Here is a 14,615-nt window from a genome sequence, read left to right as displayed (position 1 = left end):
TATTTTTTTACTTAAGTGAGTGACCATTTGAATATGTGACTGAGGCAAGAGTACAGGGTGAAGGATGGAATAAGGTCAAACTTAGGGGACAAAAGATTCCTGGAATAAACATGGCCAGAAAGGTTTCCTTTCTTAGGGACAGTTTCTATACTCAGAAAGAAAACAGAAAAAGGAAAAAGAACAAACCAAATTCTCTACTTCTACAAAAGTCCACCTGGTAAATGTACCTGCCCCGCCAGGCGGGCAACTCAATTCTAGTGGCGACCCCTTTTGCAAAATAGCAGGCCTGGAATGTTCCCACCTTCGAAATACAAATTGTGTGCACAAAAGATGACAACTGGCTATTTTTCAAAAAAAAGTGGGGGGGGGGGACGAAGTGAATAAAGTTTAATTCAGAAGCCCTATAGAGGAGTGTAGGAATGTGAGGGTCGCTCTCAATACACAGCCGGCACTGTCTGCTACAGGAAAACAATCGGCAAGAAGGAAGTGGATTGAAACCCACTAACTACACCCCACTTCCCACACACAGCCTCGCACTGGGCGCGACGCCCCCAAAGGCGACGGGCGGCGGGGGAGCAAGCCCGGGGCAGCCGAGGCCCGAGGGGTGGAGGGGAAGGCCGGGGAGGTCCCGGCCAAGGCGGGTGAGAACAGCACGTCGGAAGGAGGAGCGGGGCCCGGCCGCGCCGGCTCCCGGGCTCGCCTCACCTTCTGCGCTGCGCTCTGCTGCAGCACATTCTGCTCCACGGTCATGGCCCCCGCGGCGCCAGCGGCGACACAGGCGGCGGTGTGCGGCTCCTCGCGCCTCCGCCGGCCCTGGCAGCCGCGCTCCGCCGAGCTCCAGGGAGCGGCGCGGACCGCCGGGGAGTACAGCGCCCCCGCCAGCCAGGCGCGAAGGCGATGGCGGCCGGCGTGCGCGGGCACCGCGGGCTGGCGGCGAGGCGCGGACAGCGAGGGCCACGGCGGCGGCCCCACGACTTCACGCTGCCCGCCTCAACGCGGCTGGTGCGCCGCGGCCGGGACCATGAGCGGGCGGCGGACACTGGGGCGCGGGAGGGGGCAAGCAAGCCGGGCCGCGTCACGCGCGCGCGCTCCTTCGCTGGCGGCTCGCGGGCCACTGCGGGGAAGGGAGAGGGAACGGAGGGAGCGGCGGGCCGGAATGGCGCTGTTCTCCTCCCTCCCCGACTCCTCCTCCCCTCCCCTCCCCCAACCGCCGTCACCTCCCCCGCCCCGCGGCTCCTCCCCCGCCGATCCCCGCCCGCCGGCCTCCCTAACCCTATATTGTGACCCGCGGGGCGGCGGGGCGGGGCCGGGCCGCCTTGGAGCCCCGCCCCCAATCCCGGCCCCGCCCCGCCTTGCGCGGGCCCCGCGTTCTCGGGGTGGGGCGAGGGCGCGCCCCGCGGGCCTTGCCTCGGAGCCGCCCCTGCGGCAGGTTGCGCGATGCCTGCCCTTGGCTCTGTGAAGCTCCAAGCCGAGGCCCAAGGACAGCGTTCTTTCTGTGCCCAGGACTTGGATCGCCAGCTTTCCGAACTCCTCCAAGACATAACCTTTCCCTTTGAGTCTGGTAACGTCCCAAAACCGTGCAGGGTCCCGAACCCCGGCTCCTTTTTATGTCTCCGGTCCTCTCCTCTCGCCTTTCTAGGAATTTCACAAGCAGTAAACTTGCCCGAAGGGAAAAGTCAATTGTGATTTAAGCAAAGGGCTGTCACAAGTCCTTACGCTGGAATGTACTTTTCTCCTTAACTAATCATTACATAAATGAATATTGACATTCTCCGTCTACTGCGTTCACTCAAACACGTGCCCATCGCGGCGAGGCTCTGGAGAAATAAGGTTTATTTCCCTAAGATTTGATAAAAATGGAATATGGTCTATACAACATAACAGAACTACCACTGCCGAGACGGTACATAATTCTAATATACTAGTTGCCAAAAAATTAGCAATTAACCTTCCTGCATGGAATACTTGACCGTATATGGAAACATAAGAAAAACTTTACAACGAGAAAGCGATCTCTACCCTCAAAAAAATCTTTAGCTTCACAAGCTAATCTGGGGCTAGGAGGTGAGGGTATGGCAGCGAGGGGGGCAGAATAATCAGTGCATATTGTCACAAATGCAATGATCACTGAAATACTATCTGGTTTTATATAATAATCATGGATCATAGTGATTCTTAAGGTTTTGTGACAAATCTGTGCACTTTACAGCCCTCTTTGCTCTGCACCTCAGATATATTCAACCACCTTTTGAGATCTTTCCCTTGATTCTTCATATGTATTTGCTCATTTGATTTTTGACATATTACAAATTTTTATTTTTTGATATCCTATGTTTTTGCCAGAGGAATTTGAAAAGTTGTGAAGTGGCTGGAAATACAGAATTTTAGGAATAATGCAACAGTCCTGATAGAATGCACAATTTTGTTGTGAGAACACTGAGACCCAAAGAAGGCTACTTGCCAGAGAAAGCAAACTAGAGCCCACTTTACCTCATTTATAGACCAAAGTTCTTTCCAACATATCATCTTCATGTTTCTCTGTATTATGGATTTTAAAAAAAAGAACTCTATCTAGTTCATGACATGTGAATACAAGAAAGTTAAATTTAACAAAAATCTAGTACTGTGATTTTAAAAAAAAAAGATATTGCCATATACTAAAGTTAAGTTTCAAGAATTTGGCAATGTTCCTCTGAGTTAAATTGTTAGTTCCACAAAAATATTATTTTACCAGCGGTTACCAGATATTAATTAGATAAATCTCTTTAGAGGATAGTCATACTTGCCCACTTTGATAGTCATACTTGCCCACCATCATTTGATGGTTTCCTACTGAAAATTTTAAAATCTTTATTTTAAAATTTTAAAATTTCAAGTGTCCTTATAGGCATTCTTTTTTACAAAGCCTATTTGAATGAATAGAGGACGGAAATTCGAAAATTTGAGATAAATTTGCACATATGACACATTGCCAGATATCCTAATTCATTTCAACAATAGTTCCCAATGTCAGTTTTTCTGTTCATGAGTCGGCCTTAATATGTATGGTCATTAGAAGCATATAACCTTATGATATTATTTAATAATTCCTAAATTGTGTTAATCTGGATTTTTGACATGCAGGTTAACACTTAAAGCGACAGAATTCATTACAATTAAAAATTTAAGTGCTCCCCAGTGGCTCAGTTGGTTAAGCCTCTACCTTCAGCTCAGGTCATGATCCCGGGGTCCGGGAAACGAGCCCTGAGTCAGGCTCCCTGCTCATCGAGGAGTCTGCTTCTCCCCCCGCCCCTCCTCCTGCTCGTGCTCTCTCTCTTTTTCTCTGAAATAAACAAATAAAATCTTTATTAAAAAATTAAATTAAATTAAAATTTTAGTTTTTAACACCAAGTCTGTTTTTCTATGTGGGATCAGAATGATGTTTCTAACAATATTCCATATTATGTCTTGTGTGACCCAAGGCAATTGGTATTCTATCTTGACTATTTATTTCTCTTTGTTTAGAAGGAGTTTGAATATCCATTTCTGAACACCAAAAGTCTAACATGTTGCCAAAGCACATTTGTAAGCCATGAGTAAGAGAGAAACATTTCAATCGCAGTGTAGATTTGAACAATTTCCTTGACAAAAGTCTGGTTCCTAACTCTCCTCTTGAGGAGAGTCAGAGTTATTTTCCTTCTTTAGGTGTATTGACTTTCTAAGGATGATTTTATTTCCACCAATAAGGGAACCATAAACAATCATTGAAAGAGGAGGTTTCGATGATGTCACAATGGTACCATTCACTGATAAGGTACTCATAAATTAGAACCTGTAAGAGTACTATCTGCCTAATATATGTACAATAAAATGCTATTGAATTAAATGGGTAGTCATGAAGGAGAGAAAACAAGTTTATTTATGCTTTTGTAAGGCATGGCTAACTCTAACTTCTCATTCCAGCTGGACAGCTCTGTGGTCCCAGCAGCCATATTGTTTATCTGACAAGGCATATCAATATTGGTATTTCCAGCTTTCAGTGGTACCTCATACACTGAGAGTCTCCAGATGTTGCTTCTTTGGTCAGCATATTCATTTTCTAAGGCAGCCATAACAAAATACCACAGACCGGGTGGCTCAACCAAGAGAAATGTATTCTCTCACAGTTGAGGAGGCTGGAAGTCAAAGATGGAGGTGCCAGCAGGGTTGGTTTCTCCTGCAGCATCTCTTCTGGACTTGCAGATGCCACCATTTTGCTGCCTCTTCATATATTGTTGATCCTCTGTGCACACACTTACCTGGTGTATGTTCTTCTTCTTATAAGGTCATATTGGATTAAGGCCCCATTCGAACAGCCTCATCTTAACCACCTCTTAAAGAACTTATCTCCAAATAATTATATTCTAAGGTATTAGGGATTGGGACTTCAACATATGAATTTTGGAGGAACACAATTCAGCCCATAACAGTCATACTCAATCTACTTCACTTAATCCTGCACTTCATACCTATGTACTAGCAAATACCATTTTTCCTGCCCCATCTCCTAACCCCTTAGATTAATAAGAAATGCATTAAAACATTAAAGAATAGTACCTCCACATTTTCTGTCAATATTCACACTTCTAGTCGGAGTAGTTTTGAGGGAACAAGATCTGTGAATTGAAAAAGGAATCCAATCTAATATGAACTATTTCTTTGCAAGATCTACTTTGAAAGTAAGGTCAATATGGAGAAAAAAACTAGACTTTATCAACAGAAAGCCAGCACAAAGTACAGATTTCTTGCATGAATCACTTGTTCCCCGTACTTTGAACAAGCCCAAAAGCGTACTCTGACACTGAAAATGACTTACAGTTCCCAGACCCTTCCTCATTTCTTACCTTTCTTCTGCTTCTATGGTGGTAGGCACACATTTCCCTGAAGGTATCCTATCATGTATATGGACAGAGGAAAGTATGTAGTCAAAAGTGATTAATGTCACTTCCTAAAACCTGTATCCCACAGGGGATAGAGTACATGATTCAGAGCACATGATTGCTGCGTATATACAAATCCCAAAGAACAACCCAGAGACAGACAGCTCTGTAATCTCGGCAGATTGCTTAAACCTTCTGCGTAATCCTTGTCTATTTGCTTTCAGTACATTTCTTGCACTTCATTGCTTTGCTCTGAATCACAGAAAGGACTACCCTTGCATATCCTATGCTCTCAGGTCAGCTGGCTTCAGAAGGGATTTGGCATAGGTGGGGTATAGGAGGGTGAGAGAAAAAGAGAATCCAGGCTATTTCTCTTTCTCCTTCTCCCTCTCCCCTTGGGTGGCTTCTCCTTGGGCTGTAGCTCTTTGGTGGGTCCAGCTCCCACCAAACTGGCCTACCCTGGCTCAAGGTCCTCCTGGTGAGGCAGGTCCCTGAGCCCTGGAAATCTTGCCTCCTTCTATCACCCTCCAAATTAAGAGTCATAATGATTTCTCGATGTTGCCAAACTGGTTTAACTCCCTGTCCCTGTTTGGCTTCTTAGGTCTTTCACTACTGATATAACCAATTATTTGGATTAAGTATCCCTTGATTTAAATATTGAGGGAGTATTCTGTTTTTCTGACATGAACTTTATTGACATATGTTCTCTGGGTCAGTTCTGTCATCTATAAAATGAGAATAATAATATAGGGCTATTTTGATGATTAAATGATTAAGTACATATAAAGTATTTAAAACACCATAAGGCACAAAGTGAGTGCATAGTAAAAGTAAGCAGGTTCTTGCTTTTATAATAATGATAATAATAACTATTATTATTAGGTTTTCCTTGTGACCTGTACATTGAGAAGTTAAAACCATTAGGTGAGCACCAAAAAGAATATTCAACTAGGGTTGAATATTCTTAGTCTAGAAAAACAAGACATGAAGCAGAGTTAAGTGAGGTCACTTTACAAAATCTTACAGTCTAAGAAGAGACTGTTTCACTGACATTTCTGTAATAATTTCATATCAAATCATGTACAAAAGAACCTGGTTAGTTATTCCTAGGCAACTACTTTACCACTAGTTTCAGACACTTAGTGATTATTTGTATTCTTTCTTGGATAGTAGAAAAGACACAAAGGTCAGATGTAAACGCCTTTAATTTTTAAAAATACATACTAGAGATACGGCAAATCAAAATTTATTTTTGGGTGAGCAATATTATTAGCAAGTAGAAACAGAACAAAGGGAAAAACTTAAATATTAGGCCAAAATGCTACTCATTTTTGGTTCTGCACAGTGACATACTGAAAGGGTGCTCAATATGTGTAATTGAAAAGAATTTATAAACAAAAATGAAAACAAATTTTTTAAATCTCCTTTCACACTTTTCAGGCTTTCGGGAAATGTTTTTAGTATGTTTAGTATATCTGATATCATTTTATAAAATGAGATGTAAATAATAATCTATTGTCTCAACATATTAGTTTGGTCTGTCTTTCATCAAGAACAACATATGGTAGTTAAATGGTACTGTTCAAATATACCATAGCTTTCAGTTTGGGTTATCATATTATAAACATCCATAATTGTATGGAAATACTGACTGGGAATAAATGCTGTATAAATAAAAACAGGGTAGGATGTTTTAAAATTAGATTCTATTGGTTTCAACTTCAGAACCTTTGCTCCAAGACTGGCCACACAGCCAGGTGAGTTGAAACGGCTATTCTAGGCCTTCTCTTTTAAGGGGAATACAAGAAACAGTCTATGATACTTTAGAGTCAACTACTACTCTTTCTATACTTACTATGTGCCAAGACCCATGCTAAGTACTTCACACTTCAAACAACCTAATCTTTATAACAACCCCATGAAATTGGAATTATTACACTCTTTTCACAGAGGACGAAGCTGTGACTTACTAAGTAAATTGCCCAAGCACACACAACCGAAACATACTAACCTGGTGTGAACCCAGGTGGGAGGTCTGTCTGACTTCAAAACTTCAGCATTTAAACCCCCTACACTGTGGACCAGCCATTTTCTAAGTGTAGCTGATCGATTCCTGGAGATATTCAAAACCCTTCCAGGGGGCTGGCAGGATTCTCCCTTTTCCAACTATATATCTGTGTATATATACACAGATTTTCCTCTTATACTTCAACCCAAACAATTTATGGTAACAGAACGAAGAAGCAGATTAGAGAATTATGTTGTCCTCTGTTAAACCAGACATTAAACATTTGCAAAACTGTAAAGCAGTCTTATTCTTCTCACTGATCTTTTTTATTTTGAAAAATATAGTTATTGTCATAAAAGTAATATTTACGTTAAAATGTAATGGGCTTCTTGGTTTTACATGAAATAATAAATGTTTGAAAATTCCCAGTTTTAACTTCTAATACCATAAAGAGTGATAGATATAACTTACAGATATAAAACCTCATTGAGATTCTCAATAATTTTTAAGCATGTAAAGCAGTCCTAGGATCAAAAATGTTGAGACTCACTGCTTTAGATTTCCATCGTCATCAGTCATTTTGGAAGAACTAGCAATAAAACTGATCTGACAGCTCTTTATGTCTCTCAGGGATCATGTATCACTATTGTGATCCTTCAAGAAATTGAAATAGAACTAAATTGAATCAAAATTTCTTACTTATCCAAGTACAATTCAAAAACTAGTTTATTTCTAGGTTTAGAAATTACCATGCAGAAAACTAGAGCCCTAGAAATGTGTGGGTGAAAAAATGAAGTATCTGTTGTTGAAAGGATCGAAGATGAATTATTTCAAAGTGGCCTGAAAATGGTAAAAGATGATTCAAATGCATATTGTTATAAGTTATTATAATATAATATTTTGGTAGTAATCAAATGATGGTACTTAGGAATTGGCTTTAGAAGATAACCATAGTGCTATTTAATAAATATAATTTTATTGCACTAATATAATATATTACTATATTATATGTGTTATAACAAATATAATAAATAAAATAATTTTGCATTTAAGTGTTCTACCACATATAAGTCACTTGAACATACAGTATGACTCTCACTAGCCGTAATAGGAGACAGTGCAGGACCTACTCTATATTCATTTTACAAATGTGGAAACCTAGTCTCAGAGTGGCTGAGTGACTTACCAAGAGTACACAGCAAGTATGTGGTTGTGTTAAAATTTTTACCTAGCATAATACATCAACAAATATTTATTGAATTAAAAAATCAGGTCTTTTAATTCCTAGTCCAGTGTCTTACCTCAGGGCAATGTATTTTGCAACACTGCTTCACTTGCCAATACTATTCAAAATGAATTCAAAAAGGCACATTGTGGGTATTCATTTAGAACTCACTTATGGAGATCTTTGTCAGGAGAGCAATAACAGATGAAGATGATATGCATTCGTTTATTGAGGGCTTGTAGTCAATCCTCAAATTTATTTTTTTTCCATCTTCAAAGAGTTAGTGATGTAATGCTAACTGTCTTTCACATGGCATGTTAGGATTAACTTCTAAAAAAACAGGAACACACACACACACACACATGAGTTTCACTGGAATTTCAAAAGTATGATAATTTTGCCAAATAAATGGTAGTTTAGTATACATCTTGTTGTTTTTTTTGTTTTTGTTTTTTTTAGATTTTATTTATTTGACAGAGACAGCAGCGAGAGAGGGAACACAAGCAGGGGGAGTGCGAGAGGAAGAAGCAGGCTCATAGCAGAGGAGCCTGATGTGGGGCTCGATCCCAGAACGCCGGGATCACGCCCTGAGCTGTGCCACCCAGGCGCCCCTAGTATACATCTTGTTTATGACAAGTCCATTTAAGACAAACCAATGATCCCACCCTATTGGCTCTTTAGAATTTCAGTACCATGGACAAAGACGGAAAGAAAACAATCTCTACCCCCAAAAAGCTTATGGCCTGATGGGGAGTCAGCTACAAACACAGTGTCATAGTGTACAAGGTAATGAGGAAACTAGGAATAGGATTAATCCAACTCTTGCTAATAAGATGGTCTTTACTCTGACACAGTTCACAATCTGATGAGAAAATCAGGAATATAGATAACAGAATACCAGATGTTAATAAGCAAATTTATTTACAAATTACTGGAAGTCAGAGGAAGGAGAAATGGATTCAGTCTGAGAAAATAAAGCAAGGTTTCACAGAGGTGACATTTGATATAGGCATTGTGGAAAAAGAATGAAGTAGAAGTAATTGACAACAGGATCCTCAGGTCCCAGCCTACTAAAAACTTAACCTTTCCCTCACAGAAACTTGAAGTAAAAGATCATGAACCTGTTGTAATTTTTTTTTAATCCAATTACCCACATGTGCTGAGCAGGAAATCCTGTTGACAGAGTCTCTACAACAGTTAAGCTGGTGAGTAGGGGACAAGGACAGGAGATACCCTCAAGAATGGCAATCATACTTCTTGAACATTGCAGAACCATCATTTCAATTAAATGGAATCATTCACAGCTGTGTATATGAATAGCAACTTCTGGGAAGACAGGAAGTCTCCAGAACCCTTTTGTGTTATTTCCTTCTTCATGTAACTACTGCCCAAAAATGGCCATACACTTGGCCATTAAATAATCTTACTGTTATGTTTTAAAATTCTCTGAGTTTAGGGGCACCGGGGTGGTGCAGTTGGTTAAGCATCCAACACTTGATCTCAGCTCAGGTCTTGATGTCAGAATCATGAGTTCAAGTCTCATGTTGCACTCCTTGTTGGGTGTGGAGCCTACGTTAAAGTAAAGTAAAGTAAAATAAAATAAAATATAAAATAAAATAAAATAAAATAAAATAAAATAAAATAAAATAAAATAAAATCCTCTGACTTGATTTCAAGTCTTTCTTGCGAATCATATCTGCTTCACATTTTTATCAACAATACAATCAAACTAAGCCTATTTCTTGAAAATGCCAACACTTTGTATTGGATGTATCAGGCATTATGTAAAGGCAGCCCACTATCCGACCCCCATGTTTGGACAATTGACCATTGTGTCCTGGTGAGAGGTAGGGCCCCACATACTGCCACAGAAACCAAAAATGACAGATACTTGGTATCTCAGAGCCGCAGAATGGACTCTGCCATTCAGATGTTCCCCCAGGCTCACTGAATCTCTAGGTAGTGAGACAAAGAAAGAGATAATTTAGAATTCTTTCTAATGGTGGGAGTATTGAGGGTAATGGAAAGTGGTGGTCATAATGAGTGCTTCATGAATAGTGTCTACTATCAAGCCAAGGACGTAGCAATACACCTCAGTGGCCTGAAGGTGATCTCTTTAACTGGAGTTCTAACCTTCCCCACACCTTAGTTCCTATTCATTTTCCAAGCTGAATTCTCTCTGCTACCTTTTATTCTGTCAGCTGCCAAGTAGGTTTCCAACACACTTTTTTGTTAAAGGCAGAATTGATTTCTGTCACTTATAACAAGGAGCCCTAACTGGCCCAGTTTTCCCTAAGTAACAGAATGTATAATGTAATTGCATCTTGTAGTACTTCTAATTGGAAAATTTCTATGAAAAAATGCATTTTAAGAATTTCTTAACAATTGTTAAGTGACAGGTGATGGCATCCCAAAGGAAGGATGTCTTTATGTTGAATATGAAGAAAGATGCATTGATTTGAGTAGCTGGACTCCCAAACCCAAGGGGATAAACTTTCACTAGACTTTGCAATTCCGATGCTTGCTAATTATAACCAAAACATAGCTGGTTAATGGATACAACTCATTCTCCAGTTGTGAACAGGCAGAGGAAGGAATAAAAGTAGGAGATGGGCAGAGCAGTTTCTTAGCAGGGTTGAACATAAAAAGAACCAGAATACTACAAGAAAGAACTCATCCACTAATTAATTCATTCAAGGAATATTCAAAGAATGCTTGTGTCTACGTGAAGGAAAACACAGAGAGAACCAAAGAGGAGTCCAGCTCTCAAGAAGTGAATGAAAATAGAGATATGTAAAAATATAATGACACAAAGCTGTCATAGTTACCTATGATATTCCAGAGGCTTGGGCATTAGTTTTCTGTACTGCATCATAAGTAACCACAAACTCAGTGGCTTAAAATAACTCATTGTATTATCTCACATGTCCTGTGAGCAAGGAGTCTAGGCCAGCTTCCCTGGGCTCTCTGCTCAGGGTCTCACACAGCTGCAAGCAAGGAGTCACCAGGACTGGGGTCTCCACTGGGCTGGAGGTCCTCGACCACGCTTCCATGGTTGTTGGCAGAATCCATTTCCGTGTGGCTGCCCCAAGGCTGGCAGTTTCCTTCTTCAAGAGGGGAAGGAAGGAGAGAGGCTCTAACCCTCTGGAACAGGGCCCATGTGATTAGGTCTGGCGGTTGCCAGAGGGAAGGTGGGTGGGGGATGAGCAGAAGAGATAAAGAGAAAAAAAAACCCACACAGACTTTCAAAGCATTTCCATAGATTGAAGACACTGGTAAAAATCTGTGGTGTGCGCTAGGCTCTTCCAACTTTCAGTGGGGGCAATTCTGTACTAGAGGCACACTGATTTCATCAAATCCCATTTAATCCACATTCTCTTTATTGTTACCTATCAATCTAAGTTTGTGATTTGTTTTATTGCTCATTTGAAATACAGAATTCTTACAGGACTGGCTGGTACACTGGGACCTTGATCCTAAAGACCCAGGAAATAACTATCCCTTATAAAGTACTAGCCTTCTTATGACTCCCACTTTTGATATTTGTCTGAACAGTTAACAGAATTGCAAAGGATTTTGTTTGCAAACTTTTATTCTCTAAAGTCTAAATTATATACTTGATGGTGAGATATTAATTTATTATCAAAAATAAGCAAAAGAAAAAAGCAGACTTAAATATCAATAACTACAAATTTCAATATAAAAAGGATTTTTCTTTCCCCTTGAAATTTGTATTTTGTTCAAAAGCATATAGCTAAACAAAAGTTTTAAGAAGAGCCATCTTAATTTTCCAACTAGTTATATTGTTTATTCAACTTGGGCCAAAATTAAGGTGGAAAATATTTTACACTGAATGGACTGCAAGGACCACACACACACACACACACACACACACACACATGCACACAAACATCAAAAAGCCTCATATCTGAGAATCCCCAACTTATGGTTAGTAACACTGGAACAGTAAAATAGTTTCCATCTTACTTTAGTTAGAATTTACCCGGCACAAGTACTTTGTTCTTTAAATATTTATTAATGTGTTTAAATATTAAAAAGAAATCCTCTCTGATACTAGGCATGCACTAAAACAAATTGAAATTGGTTTCTGAGTTTCAATATTGATATTCTCTTTGGGAACAACTGAGAAAAAGAAAAAGAAAAAGAAAACAATGACAAAAAGTTGCACTCAGGGACGTTCTCAAAGCCAAAAATAAGATATATAAACTATATTTAGATTGATAACTAAAAATCCAGGGTATTTGACATATTCTTATTCCTGAACTCAGCTAAATAAAAACTTAGTACACTTTCTCATTCTTAAACTAGGTGGTTGTGGAATGCAACTAAAATGTACATGGTTGGGAATTATTGTCTTCTCTCTGGAGGTATAAAGATTTTTCAGATATCTTATTATTTTTTGTTATTTTGGTCCTCCCTGAACATAAAGTTGGCATTTGGGTGAGTATATTCTGCCTATATTTTGTGACACAAACATTTATTGGATTTACAAAGTTAAATAGTTTCCTTTCATATTCTGGAAAAATAGCATATTAGTAGTTGCTCATTTTCCACATCTTAATCTGTTGGGTTTTTTTTTTTTTTTTACTAATTCTATTAAGGTGATCAACAGACTTTTTTTCCCCTTCTCTTTGTATCTTGATGAATAACCAGCCAGTGCCTTAAATTTAATCATAAATGTGAGTCATACAACGAATATGAATAAATCACAGGGCTAGAAATAGATTTGTCCCATTTCACCACAATTGAAAAAGAATTCTAACAATCTCAAAGTTTGAATTCAGGTCTATGCTAATTCCAGGGTATAAGTGGTCTGTTCTGCAATGATTTATTGCCTTAGCTTAGGCTGTTCTCATTTTTTTTTTTTAAGATTTTATTTATTTATTTGACAGAGATAGAGACAGCCAGCGAGAGAGGGAACACAAGCAAGGGGAGTGGGAGAGGAAGAAGCAGGCTCATAGTGGAGGAGCCTGATGTGGGGCTTGATCCCAGAACGCCGGGATCACGCCCTGAGCCGAAGGCAGGCGCTTAACCGCTGTGCCACCCAGGCGCCCCAGGCTGTTCTCATTTTTAAAAGATAGTGATAATTTTTCACAAAATTCTTGTCTGTGAGGCATTCCATTTTAGTGACATACATTCAAACTCAAATGTATGTCCTATTTTTTAGAATGGGATTTAATTTAGAAGTCTTTCTTATTGCTTATCAATTTTTCCTGGCATCTCAACCATATTTTTAAAGTTTAAATTGATTTTTGTAACACAGGGGAAATATTGCCCTTCTGTTTGATAATTTATTAGATCATTAATGACACTTCTAGAAGACAGCTGCCAGCTAATTATCATGTTATACATATAGATGCCAATTTTACTTACACTCCGATAGTGGAGAGGTTGTTTATTTTTTTAATAAGTCAACACTATAGCTGGAGGTGTATGAAATTATTCTTAATAAGAACAATTCTATTTGTCAACAGAATGGAGACTTCCAGGAAACTTTGTTTTAAATTAGGATCCATTCAATTTTTCTTCCCCAGACTTTAGAGAGCCATCTCAGACTTTAAGAAGTAGTTGAAAATCACACATTCATCCTGTAATACACTATTGATGCTAGCTCTGACTAAACTACTAAGGTTGTATACTTACCCAACACACTTTAAAAATAGAATACAAAAGTGGGGGGAAAAAGAGCCCATGACATACTAGCTCTTCTCAAGCAGAAGTCTGCCTTAACGCAGACTATACACCTACACTATTTTTCTTTCATCAAAGCCTGCTGCCATTTAAGTTTGGAAATAAACACTCAAATGAATATTCAGCCAAAGAGTCAAAGGATATTTACATTAGCCAGGCAGTGGCCGAGGTTCAAGAGCAAATAAGGACAATAGTCCTTGCTCTCAAAAAGCTTATTTTCTACTAGAGACAAAACAGGTAAATACAAAGTGAGGATAGGTGCAATGAAATGAATATGTTCAAGGTAACAAAGGCAGATGTGATCCCTTCAAATGGAGAAGATCAATGCGGTGGACTGGTGTCCCCCAACAAAATTCATATGTTGAAATCCTAATCCTCCTTGTCATGGTATTAAGAAGTGGAGGCCTTTGGGAAGTGATTATGTTGTGAGGGCAGAGCCCTCATGAACGAAATAATCCTCAGGCAAGGACTAATGCTTTTATAGAAGGGACCTCAGAGAGCTCGCTCACCCTCTTTCAACCATTGGATTCAATGAAAGTCAGCAGCCTGAACCCAGAAGAATGCTTTCCTTGGAACCTGACCACCTGATCTTGGACTTCCAGCTTGAGAACAGTGATTAAAGAAACGTCTGTTGTTTAAGCCACCCAGTCTATGACTCTTTGTTACAGCAGTCAAAACAGACTAAGAGAGTAAAGTCTTCATAGCAGCACTGAGAGAAATTGTACTCCAAATGGGTGTAAGTGCTCCCGGGTGAATGGACAGAAGAACACAA

At 39.7% G+C, this 14,615-nt stretch overlaps 1 protein-coding gene across 4 annotated transcripts in view; it reads right to left on the bottom strand.

Moving 5' to 3' along the window:
- Window positions 1-1,163, bottom strand: part of USP25 (ubiquitin specific peptidase 25) — a 134,143-nt gene extending 132,980 nt beyond the window's left edge. For 3 of the 4 annotated variants that reach the window (XM_026484522.4, XM_044380307.3, XM_044380324.3), the window contains exon 1: window positions 706-1,163. In XM_026484522.4, coding sequence (XP_026340307.1) covers window positions 706-750 — 45 coding nt within the window. In that variant the 5' untranslated portion in view covers window positions 751-1,163. The remainder of the gene's footprint in view (window positions 1-705) is intronic. The other variant, XM_026484715.4, reaches the window with a different exon arrangement.
- Window positions 1,164-14,615: the final 13,452 nt, after the last annotated feature.

The sequence above is a fragment of the Ursus arctos genome, unplaced genomic scaffold (assembly GCF_023065955.2).
Source record: "Ursus arctos isolate Adak ecotype North America unplaced genomic scaffold, UrsArc2.0 scaffold_4, whole genome shotgun sequence".
In the NCBI taxonomy this organism is placed as follows: Eukaryota; Metazoa; Chordata; class Mammalia; order Carnivora; family Ursidae; genus Ursus; species Ursus arctos.
This window is presented reverse-complemented; position numbering and strand designations above follow the sequence as displayed.